At 39.7% G+C, this 22,033-nt stretch overlaps 1 protein-coding gene across 1 annotated transcript; it reads right to left on the bottom strand.

The window, feature by feature from the left end:
- Nucleotides 1–4,039: 4,039 nt before the first annotated feature.
- On the bottom strand, nt 4,040–20,125 carry TMEM267 (transmembrane protein 267). The gene is made up of 3 exons (XM_052659338.1): nt 20,099–20,125; nt 7,821–8,208; nt 4,040–4,415 (listed from the first exon to the last, which is right to left on the bottom strand). The coding sequence occupies exons 2-3, from the start codon at nt 8,130–8,132 to the stop codon at nt 4,080–4,082; spliced, it is 648 nt and encodes a 215-aa protein (XP_052515298.1). The 5' UTR covers nt 8,133–8,208; nt 20,099–20,125; the 3' UTR covers nt 4,040–4,079.
- Between the last annotated feature and the right edge of the window lie 1,908 nt (nt 20,126–22,033).

Genomic DNA, 22,033 nt, shown 5'->3' with positions numbered 1-22,033 from the left:
ACTTTCAGCAGCAGGCTAGTGGACCTGCTGATAAAGGAAAGTTAAGAAAAAATTAAAGGTATCACTGAAGAGGAGGGGAGGGGAGGAAAATGAAGTTAAACAAGCTGGGTCTGGAGTAGTGGCTCTTAAAGGATGGTTCCTGAACAGCAGCAAGAGCTGCTGGGAACTTTCTGGAAATGCAAATTCTGGGGTGGGTCTCAAGCAGTCCCTATTTGAATAAGTTTCATAGGTGATCCTGTTGTATGTTAGAGAACAACTGGTCTAGAAAAAGGAAACAAAGTTGGAGATCTCAGAGATGCCCAGTGTCGCCTGAAAAAGAGGCACAGAAGCCTGCTGTCCTGGCAGATGGCTGATGTGATGTGGTGATGAGAGTCAGTGGCACAGAAGGAGATAAAAAGTGATCCAGTTGTTCATATCATCAAAGAAGGTGAAGCTGAGTCTTAAGAAGGTAGTTTGAGTGGGTGAGGAGGATTTGGAGCAAATAATATAATGAGATATCAAATGAAGCAGACTGAGAATTGTGATGGATAAAAAGTTTAGCTGTGACAGTAGTGAGCATGTACCGGAACAGCCCCTATTCCTCTCCCCTTCAGCTGGGAAAAAAACTAAGTAATTGTTCCACCAGCCAAAAGAGAAAGGAGCCAAGAAGTATGTGCCTGACTGGGAAGAAGAGGCTGCCTGGGAGAAGAGGGGTGTAAGTTAAAGAAGGGAAGTGAGGATAATGGGAGTTTTAACCCATACACTACAGGGGTTCTTCAGTTCAGTTCAGTTGCTCAGTCGTGTCTGACTCTTTGCGACCCCATGAATTGCAGCATGCCAGGCCTCCCTGTCCATCACCAACTCCCAGAGTTCACTCAGACTCACATCCATCAAGTCGGTGATGCCATCCAGCCATCTCATCCTCTGTCATCCCCTTCTCCTCCTGCCCCTAATCCCTCCCAGCATCAGAGTCTTTTCCAATGAGTCAACCCTTCGCATGAGGTGGCCAAAGTACTGGAGTTTCAGCTTTAGCATCATTCCTTCCAAAGAACACCCAGGACTGATCTCCTCCAGAATGGACTGGTTGGGTCTCCTTGCAGTCCAAGGGACTCTCAAGAGTCTTCTCCAACACCACAGTTCAAAAGCATCAATTCTTTGGCGCTCAGCTTTCTTCACAGTCCAACTCTCACATCCATACATGACCACTGGAAAAACCATAGCCTTGACTAGACGGACCTTTGTTGGCAAAGTAATGTCTCTGCTTTTCAATATGCTATCTAGGTTGGTCATAACTTTTCTTCCAAGGAGTAAGCATCTTTTAATTTCATGGCTCCAATAATCATCTGCAGTGATTCTGGAGCCCAGAAAAATAAAGTCTGACACTGTTTCCACTGTTTCCCCATCTATTTGCCATGAAGTGATGGGACTGGATGCCATGATCTTAGTTTTCTGAACGTTGAGCTTTAAGCCAACTTTTTTACTCTCCTCTTTCACTTTCATCAAGAGGCTTTTTAGTTCCTCTTCACTTTCTGCCATAAGGGTGTTGTCGTCTGCATATCTGAGGTTACTGACATTTCTTGGACTAGATCTGATAGATAGAGTGCCTGATGAACTATGGATGGAGGTTCATAACATTGTATAGGAGACAGGGATCAAGAGCATCCCCATGGAAAAGAAACGCAAAAAAGCAAAATGGCTGTCTGGGGAGGCCTTACAAATAGCTGTGAAAAGAAGAGAAGAGAAAAGCAAAGGAGAAAACGAAAGATATAAGCATCTGAATGCAGAGTTCCAAAGAATAGCAAGAAGAGATAAGAAAGCCTTCCTCAGTGATCAATGAAAAGAAATAGAGGCAAACAACAGAATGGGAAAGACTAGAGATCGCTTCAAGAAAATTAGAGATACCAAGGGAACATTTCATGCAAAGATGGGCTCGATAACGGACTGAAATGGTATAGACCTAACAGAAGCAGAAGATATTAAGAAGAGGTGGCAGGGGTTCTTAATCTACTGCTTAAAGAAAGTAGGCTTGGGATGAGTAAAAAACAGTTTATTGCTAGAAGTTCTCCTGAGTAGCCAGTATAACAGAAGTGGCTCAAGAGAACAGTAGGCTGGGAGGTCAGATCAGTGATACAGCCAAGAGAGAAACATTACAAGAAAGGAGAATGTCTAGAGAACAGAGAAAACACACACGTACAAGGACGATACAGCATAAACTGTATTGCCACAAGCTCTTCCGCTAAGAGAAGGAACAAAACGGTGGCATGGGAACTTGGTCACTATATCTCTACAAGTTACAACCACTGCTTTCAGAGACCACTTAGTGGACAATAAATGTTTCTGATGGTGGAGGTAGGAAAAAAGATAAAGCCACACTTAAAATCTGAAGTTACTGTTTAAGCAAGGAGACATGGTCAAAGTGAGTTCCCACTCTAATGAAGTTAGGACAACCTCCAAAATGCCCAGGTGACATTCTTATTTAAGGCCCTATATTTTTATGATATTAATTTGTTTAATATAGAGAAGGGAAAAAAGGGAGAGTTGTGTAATTCAGTCAGAAAAATTACACAAGATAACTTTATTTCCATGGATTTCTAAAATCAAATGCTTTAAAAAAAATCTCTACCTTAATCAATTTACCCCCACTATACAATGTATACTATTAACCAACCAAATTGATACAGTAATTGCTCTGGAAAGACAAGAATGGATTGTAAGGGTGAATTATTTTATAAAATATAACAGATTGCAACCAATTAGTTAACAAGAAGAAGAAAAACTAAAGAGCCTGACCCTTTATAACAATTTATAGAACTCTGTTTAACTTAATAAGAAAAATCTGCTTTGGATAAGGCATTGCTTCATCACTTCATCACTTCTTAGAGATTAAGGCACAAAATCACCAGCATTACAAACTCAAACGTGTAAGAAAATCTGAAGACAGCAGCTGGTACAAATGCTACAAAAACAAAAACAAGTGCTTTGGGGGCACCTGTTATATCAAAGTAACATGAAACTGCAAATGTAAAGCTTACAGCAACTCAATTTTCCTTCTCCAATGAAGGTTAATTATTTTTAACAGAAGATCACCTTAAAGAACAGAGAAAAAAGCCAATCTCTTAATACTACCTTTTTTGGAAAAAAACAATTGTCTGTCAGTATTAGGCAAATTTTTAAGAAATGACTTAGCTGGTATAGTATTTTAGAATAGCATATAAACAAATTGATAGCAACTAAAGCAATTTTAATGGCACATTCAGGAGCTTACACTTGAAATGACATTATTGGTTAGGTCCTTTTTTGTGAATTCTATGGTGATGAGTCAAGTATCAATACTTTGTTAATGTTAACTTTAAACAAATATTTTGTTAAATTTAGTTATGTTTTTCAAAACAGTTAAAACCCCAACACATGAGATTTGACGGCAAAGATACTGAAAAATAATACTTCGGTAGAATGTTACTACAGCCAACACATTATAATAATTCCCCAAAGTTATTTCTGAAACAATAATCTAGGTCTAGCGCTATTGTCTTTTAAGAATATTATAAGTGCACTAAAGCAGTTTCTGGCAGTAGTCACAACTCACTAAAGCACTTGGCAAATGAGTCAGGATCAAAATATATAAAATGAGGAAACGTTAGCATTCATTATACATCTTATTCATAATCTCATTTACTTTGCCCATTTTCTTGTTTCAATATCTCAGGAAAACTTGGAGCCAAATAAAATGCTAACATTTCACAAACTGATCATCCTAAAATTTGAGCTGTTTTTCATCAGGAAATGAATTACCTTAAAGGTATATTTCCAGAAAACTTAGTTGGATGTTAATCTAATAATATTAGTAAAACCAGATAAAGAAAAGAAATAATAAAATATACCACAGAGTGAGTGAAACTCTGATATTGCACTACAGTGTTATAGAAGAAAGGAATACAACAAATACAGATAATTTTTTAAGAAATGTACATGCCTCCTGAGCAAGAGGATTTAGGAATTATTATAATTACTATAAGTACCTAACATGTGTTTTAAATTCACTTTAATGTTGGTTGTCATTGTCTCAACCAGTGGTTCTCAAAGACTACCACGTGGTTATCTCACACATCAATATGAATTCCATGTTTTGAAGACATCATTTGTCTGGTCCCTGTGAAATACATAACGAATGAACAGATGTGAGGTAGAGATGATGTGATTATTACATAAAGCCAAAATGGTAAAGGAGAAGTTTTTCCAAATGGGCATATCCACAAGCCATGGCGAATTCCATCTCGGATGTGGTGTGAGGTCCAGGATATAAATAACATCCAGGGAAGAAAGCACCATGAGTCTTTGAGCTTGAAGAAGTGCATTGTAAACTTTAGGGTCAGAACCACAGTGGGTATCACAGTAGAACAGTGAAGGAAAGGGCGTCGTGGAAGACTCAGAGCAGCCTGCAGGGAGAAAGCGGTAGCTAGTATCATCTCTTTCTTGGCAAACAACACTTTATAGATGCTGCCTAACATCGTAAGTATGTGTTTTCCTGCAGGCTACTGGAAATGCAAAGGGAACATTATCTATGTCACCTCCAAATACACTTTGCACTAAAAATGAAATCAAGATCTCAAGAACATGTGACTTTTTAAAGTTTCCTACTATGTGCTTATAAAAGTCACAATACAATTTATATCCTAAATGTATGGTTAGAGTAAATTTGGAGTTTTAAAGAATTGTTTGGGGCCCTGCTGCTGCTGCTGCTAAGTCACGTCAGTTGTGTCCGACTCTGTGCGACCCCATGGATGGCAGCCCACCAGGCTCCCGTCCTTGGGATTCTCCAGGCAAGAATACTGGAGTGGGTTGCCATTTCCTTCTCCAGTGCATGAAAGTGAAAAGTGAAAGTGAAGTCGCTCAGCTGTGTCCGACTCTCTCTAACCGCATGGACTGCAGCCTACCAGGCTCCTCCGTCCATGGGATTTCCCAGGCAAGAGTATTGGAGTGGGTTGGGGCCTCTAAAAGCAATGAAAAAGTCTCACAATTGAATAAAATACACTTCAATTAAACATAAAAAACTGTGAGGTATAGTTGATTTACAATGATATATTAATTTCAGGTATACAACATAGCTATACAATATTTTTACTGGTTATATTCCATTTAACATTGTTATAAAATATTGGTTATATTTCCTGCTCTGTATGTTACATCTTTGTATTTTAATTATTTTATACTTAATAGTTTGTACTTATTAATCTCTTTCTCCTATTCTGCCTCTCCCCCACTCCATTCTTCAATTAATAAACACATAAAGGGGAGTATTTTTGTTGTAACTATTTTATATTGGCCTTGAATACTTTCAAATTTATTTACAAAAGCATTAGAAAGCGTATTATTTTAAACATGATTTGAAAGTTGCATTAAATAAACCAGTAGAATCTCTAAACTATTGTAAAAATGTAATCAATATCTAAACGAATGCAAGTTTTTCAGGCTTAATTCATGAATGATCCATGGGAAACTCTTGGAGATGATGTAAGGACAGGGAAACCTAGCATGCTGCAGTCCATGGTGTCGCAGAGTCAGACATGACTTAGCGACTGAACAACAACTTGCTAAACATCAATCAAAGAGTTTATTTATTCTACATTCTTATTCCCTCTCCCTTCTCCATATTTTTAGTTGCCTATTTATATTTTGTCAAAACATAAAACATTTCTGCATTATGCCGTTTTAGTCTCCACCTCTGTTTTTAAGTTCCATGCTGTGCTGTGCTTAGCAGCTTAGTCATGTCCAACTCTGTGACACCATGGACTGCAGCCTGCCAGGCTCCTCTGTCCATGGGAATTCTCCAGGCAAGAATATTGCAGTGGGTTGCCATGCCCTCCTCCAGGGGAATCTTCCCAACCTGGGGATGGAACCCAGGTCTCCTGCATTGCAGGTGGATTCTTTACCATCTGAGCTATCAGGGAGCTACTGGAGTGAGTAGCCTATCCCTTCTCCAGGGGATCTTCCTGACCCAGGAATCAAACCAGGGTTTTAAGTTCTATACTCACAGCATAACATGCTTCCCAGTAATAGGGTGGGATGGGGGCGCCTATGGTAGTCACTGCTTGGAGGAGAGCAACGGCCTCCTGTTGAGATGATTAGTAGTTATGCTCTGGATGTGTGGACAGATATTGACTATTTATATTAATAGTTTCTAAGGAAGAAACTTCCCTGGTGGTTCAGACAGTGAAGAGTCTGCCAGCAAGGCAGGAGATCCAGGTTCAATCCCTGGGTAGGGACAATCCCCTGGAGAAGGAAATGGCAGCCCACTCCAATATTCTTGCCTGGAAAATCTCATGGACAGAGGAGCCTGGCAGGATACAGTCCACGGGGTAGCAAATAGTTGGACACAACCGAGCGACTAACACACATACACAAAGAGGAAACGATATTTCTGTTGCTTGCCTGATTTCTAAAATGTTCATGTAGAACCTTTATTCATAGATAAATAATAAAAGAAGGATATATCATAAAATCATAGAAGTAAAAATAGATAGGTCTTCCGAGGTTGCACCAGTGGTAAAGAACCCACCTGTAATACAGGAGACTTAAGAGATCCAGGTTCCATCCCTGGGTGGGGAAGATTCCCTGGAGAAGGGCATGGCAACCCACTCCAGTATTTTTGTCTGGACAACCCCATGGACAGGGGAGCCTGGTGGGCTACAGTCCATAGGGTCTCACAGTCAGATATGACTGAAGTGACAGCTTGCCCGCAAAAATAGGTAAATTCCTACCAGTCCTGCTCTAGGACATGATTTTTCCTGGTTCTGTTCTTCACTTACTTCATATCCTGTGCTTGTCAGAAGTATGTGAAATGCTGCTCCAATATTATTCAATTAGCATTTGTCTTATACTTGTGCCCTTGCTTACTGCATATGTCACTTACAGAAGCAGTTTGAGAGGCTCTGCAGGGCTGGAGAAAGCATGCATTCAGGAGGCCTGTGTGCAGTTGATAACACCAGACACATGCCTTATGAAGGTAGTCAGGAGACAAATCTATGGGTTTGCTTCTCCACATTCTGATACCATGAGCTAATGGGGACAAGATTTAGGGGGTCTTAGTGTGCTAATGGGCTTTCCAGGTGGCTCAGCAGGTAAAGAAATTGCTTGCAATACAGAAGATGCTGGAGATATGGGTTTGCTTCCTGGGTTGGGACTATCCCCTAGAGGAGGGCACGGCAACCCACTCCAGTATTCCTGACTGGAGAATCCCATGGACAGAGGAGCCTGGCGGGCTACAGTCCATAGGTTGCAAAGAGTCAGACAGACTGAAGCAACTGAGCACAGCACAGCATAGAACTTAATCTTTCCTTCAAGACTTGGCTAATGGATAACCAACAATGTCCTAGTGTACAGCACAAGGAACTCTATTCAGTATTCTGCAATAAACCGTAATGAAAAAGAATACTTAAAAAAGAATGTATATATATGTTTAATGATATATGTTTAACTGAACCACTTTGTTGTACAGCAGAAATTAACACAACATTCTAAATCAACTGTACTTCAATTAAAGAAAAAAAAAAGACTTGGTTAAAACATCTCCTATGAAGCCGGAATGGAACCCCTCAGTTAACAATCATTGAACTTTGCTGTGGGCACATCCACAGCACTTTGTGATGTGATATAATGTGGTCAGTAGCATACCTGAACCCTCAGGAAAGTGTTTGGTGCTCAGAAAAATTGGATGAATGGGCTTTCTTGTTTTAAAATAAGGCTAATCTTCTCTAGCTCTAACTAAACTGATGCTATAAATATCAATATCATGGCGTCAAAGAAATCAAAGACCAGAAAAATTAAACATATACGCTTCTTACCTTTAAAGACATGGATCCAGATAGCAAAAAGTGGTCTATATCAATAACAGAGGCTAAAAACCCAGCTAAAATGATTTCTCCAAAGTCAGTCTTCTTCCTGATTCCAATGACTATTGCCCATGACCACATGCCAATCACGCAGTGTACTGAATTATCTGAAAGTGCACGAAGCCAGGCATTTTGTTGAATTATGGGAAACTGAAGAAGTCTGTCAGCTACTGCGCAGAATAAGCCCAGACCAAGGCTGGAAAGAAGAGATTCAGTGCTGCACGACTGGAGTAGAGCATGAGTCTTCTCAGTCTCTGATGCCATTGCAAACAGTATGTCAGTACATGCTAAAAGCCATCACAAAACAAACAGCTTGTTCTTGTTTACATTCCCAGTCATCCTAAAATTGAAAGGAGAGAAAAATATTAATGAAGACTATGGGATGCCATATGATATGTAAATAAAAAAATTCCAGCAATAATTCTAGAAGTATAAAATCAAGTTGTAAACATTGGCATTTCTTCAACTGCTGGCTTAGTTTTGGCTGTGCTGGGCCCTCACTGCTGCCCAGGCTTTTCTCTGGCTGCGGTGAGCGGGGGCTACTCTCTAGCTGTGGAGCAGGGGTTTCTCATCACGGTGGCTACTCTTGTTGTGAAACTCAGGCTCCAGGCACCTGGGCTTAGTAGCTCTGCAGCATGTAGAATCTCCCCGGACCAGGGATCAAACGAGTCCCCTGCACTGGCAGGTGGATTCTTATCCACTGTACCACCAGGAAAGTCCTTTTTTCTCTAACTGTTATCTGTGATTTCATTTTTTCCCCCCTGCTTTATTGAGATATAACTGATACACAGCACTGTGTAAGTTTAAGCTGCAGAATGTGATGATTTAATATACATATATGTCGTGAAATGATCACAATACAGTTAGCATATCCATTACTTCACATGGTTACCTTTGAGTGTGTACAGTGAGTACATTTTATGATATACTGTCTTAGAAACTTTCAAGTATTGAAAGAAACAGTATTTCTTAAGTTTATATATAAAAAGCCACGTGGCCCAAAGAGAACAGATTAGCCTTGTAGGAACAACTGTTTACATGGTAGCATGTATCAAGGGAAATTTAAGAAAACCTGCTGACAGATTAATATTACTTTGAAGTCATCAAATCTTTCTTTCAGCAATGTGTACTACAGAGTAGTGGGCATCCACTCCAGCAACTGCTTTTCATACTTTTTCTGGTAACAGCATCACCTTCCTTTGGGAAAAGTGCTCATCACAATACCCAGAGTCTGGAGCTGACCAATTAGAACTCCCTGCCTCCCTTACTAGTAGTAGTGATTAAATAGCAATGACTAATTAGTAATAATTTTATAGTAGTGAATAGCAGTGATTACTCTGCTGATGAAGGTGACCCCAGCTAGGCCAACTGGACTCCTTAATCAGAATTTTTCCAAGTGGAGCTGATGGAGAAAATTCCTTTACTTCTTATAGAGCATGGACTCCACTACATGGAAGAGCCTAGGAAAAAAGAATCATAAGGACATCAAGTCCTCAGGACCAATCTCTAAGGTTCTCAGAGCAGCCCTGGTTTCTGCAACTCACCTTTCACTTCTATGAGCTACTTCAGGATTTTCTCAATGAGTCCCCATTTCCTTACTATTATTTCTAACCAAAGGACCTTAACTGGCATAAAAAGGCAGTCATAATTCTGAGTGCTCACCTGGCATACAATATTAAGGTCACTTATCAAGTTATTAATATTGTGTAGTACCTGAAGTTTTTGATTTGTATTGTTGTGTCTTAGTTCTGAGCATTAAAGACTAAATGATTTATTGAGAATGATCCAACTTCCATTCTGTAATAAAAACTATACATAGATCCCTGTATATATTCTGTATATATATTCTAACAGTTTATAGAGAAATGCAAAACACCTAGAATAGGAAAACACCTTTAAAAATGTCTAAGTTGAAGGACTTGCATCATCTGACTTCAAGTCTTACTATAAAGTTACATAACCAAGAATGTGGTGCCATTATGAAGATGGACAAATATATCAGTGCAACAGAATAGAGAGTGGGTTCAAACAGATCCACACACATGGTCAACTGATTTTTGATAAATATGCAAAGGAAAGTCAATGGAGAAAAGACACTCCTTTCAACAAATGGTGCTACAACAACTGGATATCCATATGCAAAAATAATGAACCTCAATCCATACCTTCCTCCCTATATAAAAATTAACTCAAAATGGATCACAGTAAAAGTAAAACAAATCTATAAAACTTTTGGAAGAAAACACAGGAGGATATCTTTGTCCTTGGGTTATACAAAGAGTTCTTGGTAGCAGTATCAAAACTCCATTGTTTAAAAAAGTTAATAAATTGAGCTTCATTAAACTTAAGAACTTCTGCTCTTTGAAAGACAATGTTAAGAGAATTGAAACACAAGACATAGATTGGGAGAAAATATTTGCATATCTCATATTTGATAAAGGATTTGTATACAGAATAAAGAATTCTCAAAACATGATAACAGAAAAACAGGCTGATACAAAGATGTATCAAAGATTTGAAAAGGTACTTTACAAAGATGATATACAAATGGTCAATAAGCACATGAAATATGCTCAACATCATTAATTATTAGGGAAATGGAAAGTAAAACCACAATGAGATTCCAAATGTAACTATCAGAATGGATAAGATTTAAGGCTGACCATTTCCAAATGTTGGCAAAATGTGGAGCGATCAGAACTCTCACACATTACTGATGGAAATGTAAAATGAAACAACCACTTTCCAGTTTCTGAGAAAGTTAAACATACTTCTACCATATAACTCAGTCATTCCATTCCTAGGTATTTACCTAAGAGAAATAAGAGCAAACATCCACACAAAGACTTGCACATCAGTGCTCATAGCAGCTTTTTTTTTTTTTTTTTAAACCTTTAGCTTCAAACTGGAAAAACCCAACTGGAGAAACAAAATATGGGGGAAAAAAAAGCCTACAGTAAAAGCCCATAGGGTGCTTCCTAGGTGATACTAGTGGTAAAGAACTCACCTGCCAATGCAGGGGCCCTAAAGAGATGCAGGTTCCATCCTTGGGTCAGGAAGATCCCTTGGAGGAGGGCATGGCAACCCACTCCAGTATTCTTGCCTAGAGAATCCCTTGGACTGAGGAGACTGGCATACTATAGTCCATGGGGTCACAAAGAGTTGGACACGACTGAAGCAACTTAGCACAAAAACTTATAGAACTGTACAAAGAATGAACCCTAATGTAAACTGTGGACATTAGTCAATAATAACATATGGATACTTATTAATTGTATCAAATGTGTGTGTGAAATGTAATGTATGTGCATGATCAGTTTTGTCCAATTCTTTGCAACCCCGTGGACGGTAACCTTCCTGGACTGACCCAGGAAGATCCGCGTCTCCTGCATTGCAGGCAGATGCTTTACTGCTGAGCCACAGGGGAAGCCAAACAAACATGCCACACTCTTGGAAAAAGTTAATAATAGGGAGAAATGTGTAGAGGAAGAATGGATATATGGGAATACTTTCTACGCTGCTCAATTTTTCTGTAAACCTAAAACTGTTATAAAACAAAGTATTTTTAAGAACCAAATAAAGTATGGGAAAATGTTATAATTGTTAAATTTAGGTAATGAATATGCTTTAGTTCATTATACTCTGCTTTTAAGTTTGAATTTCTTATCTAGAGCTGTTTTTTTTAAAAACTACCTAGTATGATCCCACTTATATAAAATTCTAGAAAATGCAAGAAAGGAGGGGCAGGAAGGATTAAAAAGGAACATAAGAAAACCGGTAAGACAGATTCATTACTTCACTACCTTGACTGTGGTAACAGTTTCATGGTTCAGAGTTTCATAGCCACACCAAAATGTATCAAACCGATCATTTTAAATATATGCAGTTTATCATATGTCAGTTATACTCCAATAAAGATGTTAAAAAGTTAGGAAAATATACTTTATTGTCAGTAACAATAGCAACCTTTCATGTAAGGAGCAATCTGAAAACAAGGAAGAGATTATGGAAATAAAAAACCTGACTGCCCAAATAAAAAGTCAAAACAAGCAACTCATAGTAAAATGAATGCTTCAAAAAACACAATCAATAAAAATACATTCAAAGAATTTTCTAAAAGCTTGAGGGAGGAAAAAAAAAAAAGGACTAAGAGTTGGACATTGCCCTCGTGGTCCAGTGGCTAATACCCCATGCTCCCAATGTAGGGGGCCCAGGTTTGATCCCTGGTCAGGGAACTAGTGGAAAAGGAAATGGCACCCCACTCCAGTACTCTTGCCTGGAAAATCCCATGGACGGAGGAGCCTGGTAGGCCTTAGTCCCTGGGGTCGTGAAGAGTCGGACACGACTGAGCAACTTCACTTTCACTTTTCACTTTCATGCATTGAAGAAGGAAATGGCAACCCACTCCAGTGTTCTTGCCTGGAGAATCCCAGAGACGGAGGAGCCTCATGGGCTGCCGTCTATGGGGTCACACAGAGTTGGACACGATTGAAGCAACTTAGCAGCAGCAGGGAACTAGATCCCACATGTTGCAACTAAGATTCTGAGCAGCCAAAAATATAAAAATAATAAATATTAAAAAATAAACAAAGACAAAATCCTTAAGACCCAAAAGAGCAACAACAGTTACCTGCAAAAGAAACAGAGTGTAATTTACCCCAACACTGAACACTGTGGGACAATTACAGAGCTCTGAGAGAACAGGACTACGACAACAGGGACTCTAAACGAAACTAAATCATAGCATCTATGTGACAACTGTGAATTTTAAGATTTTTGCCTTAGAAATTATAATACTTATATATAATTTTTTGGGAAAAAATAATCAAGGAGCAGGTTTTAAAAATTTTTATGGGAAGAAGAGAAAAACACAGAAAACTTGCTCAATATAGCAAAGTAGAAAAGTAAACTATCAAGACAATTTTACTCCCAGCCTCACATACCAAAAAAAAAAAAAAAAAAGGAAACAAACACGTCAAACACAAATACTATAATAGATGTGAATGTATTAAATTTCTCTATAAAGAGACAGCTTGGAAAAGAAAGAAACATCTATTAAGTTACTGTTCATAAGAAAACATCTCAAACAAAAAGTCTCAGCAATATTGAAAATAAAGAGCTGAGAAAATATCTAGAAAACACAAACAAAATTAAGCGCAGTGGTATTAGGCTGGGGCAAAAGTAACTGTAGTTTTACATTGTTGAACTTTGCCATTTGATGTTGGAATACACTCTTAAATGTGGTTATGTTATATACCATTTTAATGTACATTTCTCGCTTTGTTTTTCACCAGTGACTTATTACTTGCTGTTTATTTTACATTTATTTTAGACTATGGAAATGATGTTAGACAAAAAGCAAATTTGAGTGATTTTTAAAATCGAGTTCCAAATGGGTCGTAAAGCAGCAGAGACAACAAGTAACATCAACAACACATTTGGCCTAGGAACTGCTAACGAACGTACAGTGTAGTTCAAGAAGTTTTGCAAATAAGACTAGGGCCCTGAAGCCAAGGAGCATAGTGACCGGTCATCAGAAGTTGACAGTGACCAACTGAGAGCTACCATCAAAGCTGATTCTCTTACAATTACGTGAGAAGTTGCTGAAGAACTCAACGTCAACCATTCGACAGCTGTTTGGCATTTGAAGCAAATTGAAAAGGTAAAAAATCCCAATAAAGTGGGTGGCCTCAAGAGCTGACCAAAAAAAAAACAAAACCAACACCATCATTTTGAAGTGTTGTCTTCTTTTATTCTACGCAACAACAAACCATTTCTCAATCAGATTGTGACCTGCAAGGAAAAGTGGATTTTTTATGAAAACCGGTGGCAACAAGCTAAGCAGCTGGACAGAAAAGAAGCTCCAAAGCACTTTCATAAGCCAAAGTTGCACCAAAAAAAAGGGTCATGGTCACTGTTTGGTGGTCTGCTGCCAATCTTATCCACTATAGCTTTCTGAATCCCAGCAGAACCATTACATTTGAGAAGTATGCTCTGGTTGTGGATGCTCACTAAGTATTTGTTGAATGAATTAATGAAAATTCATCATGCACTGTATCTATTATCCACCAGGTATTGCCTAGTAAATGCTTAAATGGCATCTAGTAAAATGCAGCATTTTTTCCTGGAAATCTCCATTTTTAGCAAGTGTGAATACCAGGTAATTCTTATGTTCACTAAACATTAAGAATTGCTAGGTTATAAGAAACCAAAATGAATGAAAACCAAGAAACATTACCTTTAAAGTCAGACACAGTACAGCTATTATAATACTGTTCTGGCATTTCTAATCAATGCGATGAAGCAAGCAAGTGTTGACTTAAAAAACAGTCACAGCGTAAAAGTTGAGAGTTACGCTTTATCTGGTGGGGATTTTTAGGACTTCAAGCCCAGGAGATGGGCATCTCAAGTAATCCTGAGAGAACAGCTAGGCTTGAGGAAGAGAGGGGCGGAGCCAGGTTATATAGAAGTTTTACAACAAATGGCAGGTAGTCTGAACATCAAAAGATTACTGTTAGTTAAACCAGATATTCCAACTTAAGGAATTTAGTGCTTTTCTATGTTTGAGAAGATGCAAGAGTCTGGGCTCACTGAAATCATTCATTTGCATCGCAGCAATCCTGGGCCAGTATCCTGTGTTTTCCACATCTTGAAGTCTCTTGAGCTGACTCTAGGCAGTGGCTGCAATCTGATGGGTATGAGGTTGCAGGTATTCTTCTCTTTCCTGAGTTCCTTTAGGGCTCAGGAATTCACAGTGGCGAACGGAACGGATGATGACTGTGAAATCCTTGTTTACTGGCAGAAAATACTCCATTTCTTGGGGCTTCCATCTGCCTGCAATGCAGGAGACCAGGGTTCGATCCCTGGCTCAGGAAGACCCCCTGGAGTAGGAAATGGCAACCCACTCCGGTATGCTTACCTGGAGAATTCCAGGGACAGAGGAGCCTGGTGGGCTACAGTCCATGGGGTCACAAAGAGTCGACACAACTGAGAGACTAACACTTTTACTCCTTTTCTCAGAAGAGATAGAGGGAGGGAGAGTGAAAATGTATCATTACCCTCCTTAGGAAGAAAAAGACAATTACATTAATTTGTAAGTGAAATGACTGCCTATTCAAGATAATAAATTGAAAACTGTGAGAATTTAGAGCTTCTTAGATCTTGCTAGTGGTAAAGAACCTGCCAGTCAATGCAGGAGACAAAAGAGATGGGTTCGATCCCTGGGTTGGGAAGATCCCTTGGAGGAGGGCATGGCAACCCACTCTAGTATTCTTGCCTGGAGAAACCCATGAACAGAGGAGCCTGGCAAGCTACAGTCTATAGGCTGCACAGAGTCAGACACAACTGAAGCAACGTAGCCTATCCTAGAATTTAAGCCGCAAAAGGTGGCTTAGCCAAGCCTAGAATTTAAGCTGCCAAAGGTGGCTAATTCAAGATAAATTATACCAGCAATAATCGTAAGGGGAAAGTGCAGGAAAATGAACATTCATAACAGCAATACAAACTCAAATATCAAGGATAAACAGATAATGCACCACACGTGAAGAAAATGACAGAACTGTATTATGTTAATTAGCTTTGTAGAGCTCTGTGGCTTTGTGCTATGTTCCAGCTAAGCTGGAAGTACACTTCCCAGAACCCCCTTCCTCAGATGTGTAGTGCCGTCTGTAGGAGACTCTGTACATGGAACTTGGAAAGCAGAAGTGAAGCAGCAGCCATATTTTTAAACTCTGAAGGTTGGTGCTAGACACACTGTGGAGGTTGCACGTGTTGTTGCTGATCTGTCAGCTCACCTTGCTTGCGTGAGCAGGCTAGGTAGGCCTGCAGTTCCTTCAACTCCCACCATATCTTCCTTCACCCTCTCCAAGCCCTGGGCCTCTCCTGCAGGTCACCCACAGCATCGAAACTAAAGCCGGTGAGAGGCCAAAGCAGATTGCAATGTCCTTGTTCTCACCACATCCACCTTCCGGTCCCAGCTGTCTAGCTGACATGCTTCAGGCCCAAAAACAGACTCAGAGGCAACTGCCTGCTCTCCCAGTCCCTACAGTTACAGGTCTTTCTTATTCATTGGCATGCAAAGTGGTTTTGCTTCTTTGATGGAACTTCACTGATAACAAGAGCCAGACCATTTTACTGAGTAAGAAGACAACATTGATGGTATTACTGTCCTCATATTAATCTATAAATTTAATCTACCTCTAATCAAAATCATAACAGGGATTTTCTTTTAGCAGCTTCACAGACTGTTTTCAGACTGGCATTCAACGTCAGGTGGTGCTAGTGGTAAAGAACCTACCTGCCAATGCAGGAGACATAAGAGAAGCAGGTTTGATCCCTAGGTTGGGAAGTACCCATGGAGAAGGAAATGGCAACCCACTCCAGTATTCTTGCCTGGAGAATTCCATGGACAGAGGAGCCTGGCAGGCTACAGTCCATTGGGTTGCAAGGACACGACTGAATAGACTTAGCAAGCAAACTTGCAAAAGAAGAGTGATGTGAACACTGAAAGGTGAACACAAAATCTGAGACAGATCAAGTGTGTGTTTGCAGAAGGGGTAAATGTATGTACCATTCCAAACTGGTAAGAAACAATTATTATTTTACTCAGATCCTATGTCAGTTAGGTTTCTTAAGTACATGGAACAGAAAGCAGTCTGGCAATAAAAGTAAAAAGCATTTATTAAAAGGATATTGGGAAATCACAGACTTGCCAGGTTTCAAGAAATAAGTTTTAAACTATACCTCAAGCACCTCAGTGCACATGACACCAGACACTTGCAGTGTAGACCTCCCTGCCCCTGAACCCAGCTTACACTGCTTAACCCATCACCAGATATTATCACTGGCATTGCTGCTAGTTCTGCCTCATCTGCTGCTGTTATAAAAAAATTCTTGGAGTTCTGTTTCTTTGCTCTCAATACAAAATTCAGAGTTGGGCATTGCCTGGGCCTAGATCACATGCCCATTCCCGAGCTGCAAGGGAGGTTGGAAAAGATAGTATTTGGCCTTTTCCGCATAACTAGTAGAAAGTGGTTCTTTTCTCCTTCTACATGCGTTAGAAGAGGAATCTCAAATATATACTATACTGAGCAGGATAATGACCAGTCTGCCATGGTAATGGGTTCTGTTACAAAAGGTTTTAATTGCTAAGTGGTCCTGAAAAGGCAATCATCAGGTGAAACCTGAGACTGGATCATCTGTACAATGCTCATTTTTAAATGGCAGAGTTGTTTAAACAACTTTGGATTTCAAAATGTCACATTCACATGGATTAGAGTGTTATATTAATAATACAGACCATTTCTCTGGTTAAATTAAGAGAGGGAATCAGTTTGACTGACTAGCTGCCTGGAAATTTTCCATGGTCAAGTGAGCTTTTGTAATCAGTTTGGTACCAAATTTGGGATATTTACATGAATCTGTAAACAGACTTCTACATAGTCCAGCTGGCTAGACTTTTAGAGAGGAGCTCAAAAATATTTTAAAAATACTGATAGACACTATTGTATAAAAATGTAAACTGCATGGCAAAGTTAAAGACTAATACATGAAGGAAATTTTGAAAATTTATAATGGAGAAAGATATGAAGCCTTACTTTACAAAGAGTTTTTAAGATTAGCGAGAAGATGGGACGGCCCAGTGGTTAAGAATCCGCCTTGCAGTCCACGGGATGCAGGTGCAGTCCCTGGTCAGGGGGAACTGAGGTCCCACATGCCACAGGGAAACCACGCTCACGCGCCACAACTGCTGAGTCCGCGCGCTTTGGAGCCCACACACCACACACAGCTAGAGTTTGTGAGCCACAAGCAAGACCCCACATGACACAATGAAGACTCTGAGCGCTGCAACTAAGACCTGATGTAGCCAAATAAAGAAGAAAAAAAGATAAACAAAAAGAAAAAATAAGTATCTCAATGATAACATGCCTATGTCTAAGAAAAGGCAATTTGGAAAAGGAAGAAATACAAAGATCAAGAGAAGTACTAAAATATTTCAACTTTATTGGTAATCAATTGAATTTAATTTAAAACAATGAGATTTCAATCTAAGATTGACAAAAGATCACTAATGATCTGTTAGTGATGGGGAAATGAGCACTTTATTATAATAGAGTATCAGCAGTTGTATAAATTGGCATAACTTTTCTCAAACATTTTGACAATATGTACCAAAAATGATTAATAAATGAGCAAACACTTTTGACTCAGCATTTCCATTTCTACAAAATTATCCTAAGAAACTAATTAGCTATATATAAAGAGTTACATGTAGATGTTCAGCATGGCACTGTTTATAAGGAAAAGTTAGAAACTATATGTCCAAAATACAGGACTACTGAAATAAATTCCATATTATTGTGCAGTCATTAAAAAATACTTATTCCCAATTTACTGACATACTAGATATTAAAATTTTAAAGGTATCCTATAAAATAATATATAAAATATTACATTTTTGTTAAAAATATGTATATCATGTAAAAAATCAGGGAGACTGTTCATTCGACTGGTGGGCTTACATGTGATTATTTTTTTCCTTTCTTTGATTTCCCCCAAATTTTCAATATCTATCATGAACACAAAACCAATAAAACTCCTTTGAAAAGTTAGTTAGAATTAATTAAACTCAGACCACAATTTTAAACGCAGCTTCATAAAAGTGTAATTTTTTTAAATGCAGAAATATATATATAGCATTATAAATGTTAATAAAAATATTAGACTATACAACATTAACAAACATTAATAAACATGAATAAAGTTGTATGCGTGCATGCATGCTGTCACTTCAGTTGTGTCCGACTCTGTGTGCCCCTATGGTCTGTAGCCTGCCAGGCTCCTCTGTCCACGGGATTCTCCAGGTAAGAATACTAGAGTGGACTGCTATGACCTCCTTTAGGGGATCTTCCCAACCCACGGACTGAACCTGTGTCTCTTACATCTCCTGGAATGGCAGGCAGGTTCTTTATCACTAGTGCCACCTGTGAAGCTGTAAAGTTATATGTAAATCTCATAAGTCCAATTTATAGTATAATATAAAAATAATGTATTTACATTTATGTATTGGTTGGCACATGAAGTCTGTATGAAAGATTTCTATATCTCTAAATGAAATAAATTTATGAAGCTTCCATTAATATTTTAATTAATTTAAATTATTATTTAATTTAAATAATTTAATTAATAGTGTGAAGAATACTTGCTTTGTAGAGAACAGCTATTTTGTTAATGATATTGGACCCTAAAACAATCCTCAAATTCTTTTGTTGTTTAGTCCCTTAGTCAGGTCTGACTCTTTTGTGACCCCCTCATGGACTACAGCCCACCAGGCTCCTCTGTCCATGGGATTTCCCAGGCAACAATACTGGAGTAGGCTGCCATTTCCTTCTTCAGAGGATCTTCCCAATTCAGGGATTGAACTCTTGTCTCCTGCACTGGCAAGCAGAGTCTTTACCACTGAGTCACCAGGGAAACCCCCTCAAATTCTTAGTCACTTTCAAAAATGAAAAAATGAAAATTGTTCTCTAAAGCACAAATATTGAGTTATAGTCTATAGATTCTTCCAGGATTAGGAAATAATGATTTCAAGGTATTTTCAACCAAGAGATACAACCAAAATGCAAAAGAGACCTCCAAGGTCATAATCCTTTCTATATACCTTAAGATTTATAGCTCCATAAGTCATGAATCATTTGTTTCTACTTTGCAAAGTAAGCATTTGACATCTGAATGGATAAAGAAGTCAATGTGTTTAAAGGCTCAGTATATAGAAAGTTTATAAAATATTCCTTGAACCAAAGATAATGTCATTATCCACTTAGCTGGATGGAAACTGGGGCACACAAAGCTTGAATTAATGACCAAGCCAGAGATGTGCCACAGCATCAAACAATATCCCCCTCCTTCAGTAAGCTGTGGCCTGTAAATTAGCCCTAAGGAGAAAGGCGGCCAGTCAGGTGGATGAGTGTGAGGAGAACGCAGGCTGTGCACAGTATGCACAGAGTCCTAACGGAACAGCTCTTCTGCCACTCAGACTTTGCTTCCATATGCATTTAATTACAGATTCACTGTCAAATCTCATCCCAGAAAGCACACAGAAATAAAAGGTCATCATCCACCTAACTGCAAATTGCATGATGTCTCTGTAAAGCCATTTCATTACATTCATCTTTTTTTCACTCACTAAACAATTTTCACACCATCAATAAATATATTTAAATGTTACTCACCGTATATTTTACTTGATGAGTTCAGATACAAAAATGATCAGGTAGCTAATGAAGTGTCATGACCAAAATGAAACAAGAAAAGATCACTTAAAGTATTCAGATGATGATCCAAATTTAAAGTGATCTGAAAAAGAAAAAATTGTTTACAAAATAACTATATAGTAGTTTATGAATGGGAATGGGTACACATAACAGGGTAGCACAAATCGCATTTTAAATGGAAGGTGTAAGCAGCTTGCTTGATGAGAGAGGAATAAAAAGCACACTTGAGTAAACTCCGAAACAGATCCTTCAGCCGCAGTCAAGCCTTCAGATGCCTGCAGCCCTGCCAACATCTAGAACTGCAACTTTGAGACCCTGAGCAGAACCACCAGCTAAGTCTCTTCCAAAAGTCCTGGCCCAAAGATACAGTGAGGTAGCAACTGTTGACTCTTTTAAGTCTCTAAGCTTTGGGGTAATTTGTTTTGCAGCATGGATAGCTAAAACAGTAGTTTCTCTTTTCAAGTAAGGTATAATTATGGCCCCAGAAACACACAACTTGAACATCTATTCCACTGCAACTACTGGTGCAGATGTATAGAAGATTCTGGGTATGAGAAATTTAATAGGTGTACTTCCTCTTACTATCTCTGATTAGAACACTCAGTCCATGGGGTCGCAAAGAGTGATGCGGTCCATGGGGTCGCAGAGTCTGACATGATTAAGTGACTGAACTGAGAACACCCAAGTGTCCCATTTTTCATTTCCCTTCCAGTTTCCCCACTTCCTGCTCCTCCCCCATAAATAGAATGGGCTCTAGAACCTCTTAAAGTGTAAAACAGCTTAACGTTTATTTTACATATTCACTTTTGTTGGGCAAGTTCATTACAAGAATTGTAATTTTCTTTTAAACTTGTCATGCATGAAGCTAATGTGCTCAAGGTGTTTAATAGGTCATTATACTAATACAAGGGGGAAGCAAGTTAGCAATCCTCAGCCTGTGAACTAAAGATATTATTTGTAATGATACCTGCCATAACAGCCAGTTATCCAGATCATCAATTTCCATGACTTGCAGGAGACACTTTCTACAACAGCCAAACTCTACCACACACCATCTCCATTACAGTATAATGCCATCAACTATGGGGCCTTCAGGGCTTCCCAGGTGGCGCTAGTGGTAAAGAACTCGCCTGCTAAACCAGGAGACACACGAGACACAGGTTCAGTCTCTGGGTCAGAAAGATCCTAAGACACGGCAACCCACTCCAGCATTCCTGCCTGGAGAATCCCGTGGACAGAGGAGCCTGGCAGGCTACAGTTCAAGGGGTCGCACAGAGCCGGACACGACTGAGCGACTAAGCACTTGAGCCGGGGGCGCATTAAGGGCCCTCGAGCCCGGTAAGGATGGCAAGCGGCAACGCAGGCAAGAGCGCCGGCACCCCGCCCAGACCCAAGGAAACGCAAGGGGCGCGGAGCTTAGGTGAGGGCTGGACGCCTATGGGCCCTAGAAGGCGCGACAAAGCCGAAGGGCTCCGGGCCACTGCCGGTCGAGCACATTCCTCCTACTCCCGGGTCCCATGCGCCTGCCGCCCCGGCACGCCTTCCCCACCGGGAACGTGGATCTTCTAGACTTTCAGATTCAAGTGGTCCCCGCTTCCGGCCTCCCACCTCAGGACGCAGTTTCGCGGCGTCCATACAGTCTGTTCGTCGCTGAGGACCAAAATCAACCACCATCTGCTCCGCCTGCTGAAGGAAGCCTGCGACGCGAATGGCGGCCCCGCCCCCATATACCCCCTTCCACCCTCCGGTCGGTACCATAGAGATGCCGGCCGCAGGCCAGAGCGGTTACATCACCGCCCGGCTACGCTGTTACGGAAGCCGAGAGGACGCCGGGATACTGGTTACATCCCCTCCGACTGGAACGCTACTTGAGTCTTCGTTACCCGCGAGGGT

The sequence above is a fragment of the Budorcas taxicolor genome, chromosome 20, assembly GCF_023091745.1.
Source record: "Budorcas taxicolor isolate Tak-1 chromosome 20, Takin1.1, whole genome shotgun sequence".
NCBI lineage: Eukaryota > Metazoa > Chordata > Mammalia > Artiodactyla > Bovidae > Budorcas > Budorcas taxicolor.
This window is presented reverse-complemented; position numbering and strand designations above follow the sequence as displayed.

Excerpts from the sequence above, each read along its gene's own strand:
- TMEM267 (XM_052659338.1), bottom strand. The coding sequence starts at position 8,132 with ATGGCATCAGAGACTGAGAAGACTCATGCTCTACTCCAGTCGTGCAGC. Across the intron at positions 4,416-7,820 it reads CTGGATCCATGTCTTTAAAG|GCTGCTCTGAGTCTTCCACG; the intron begins GTAAGAAGCGTA and ends TTCTCCCTGCAG.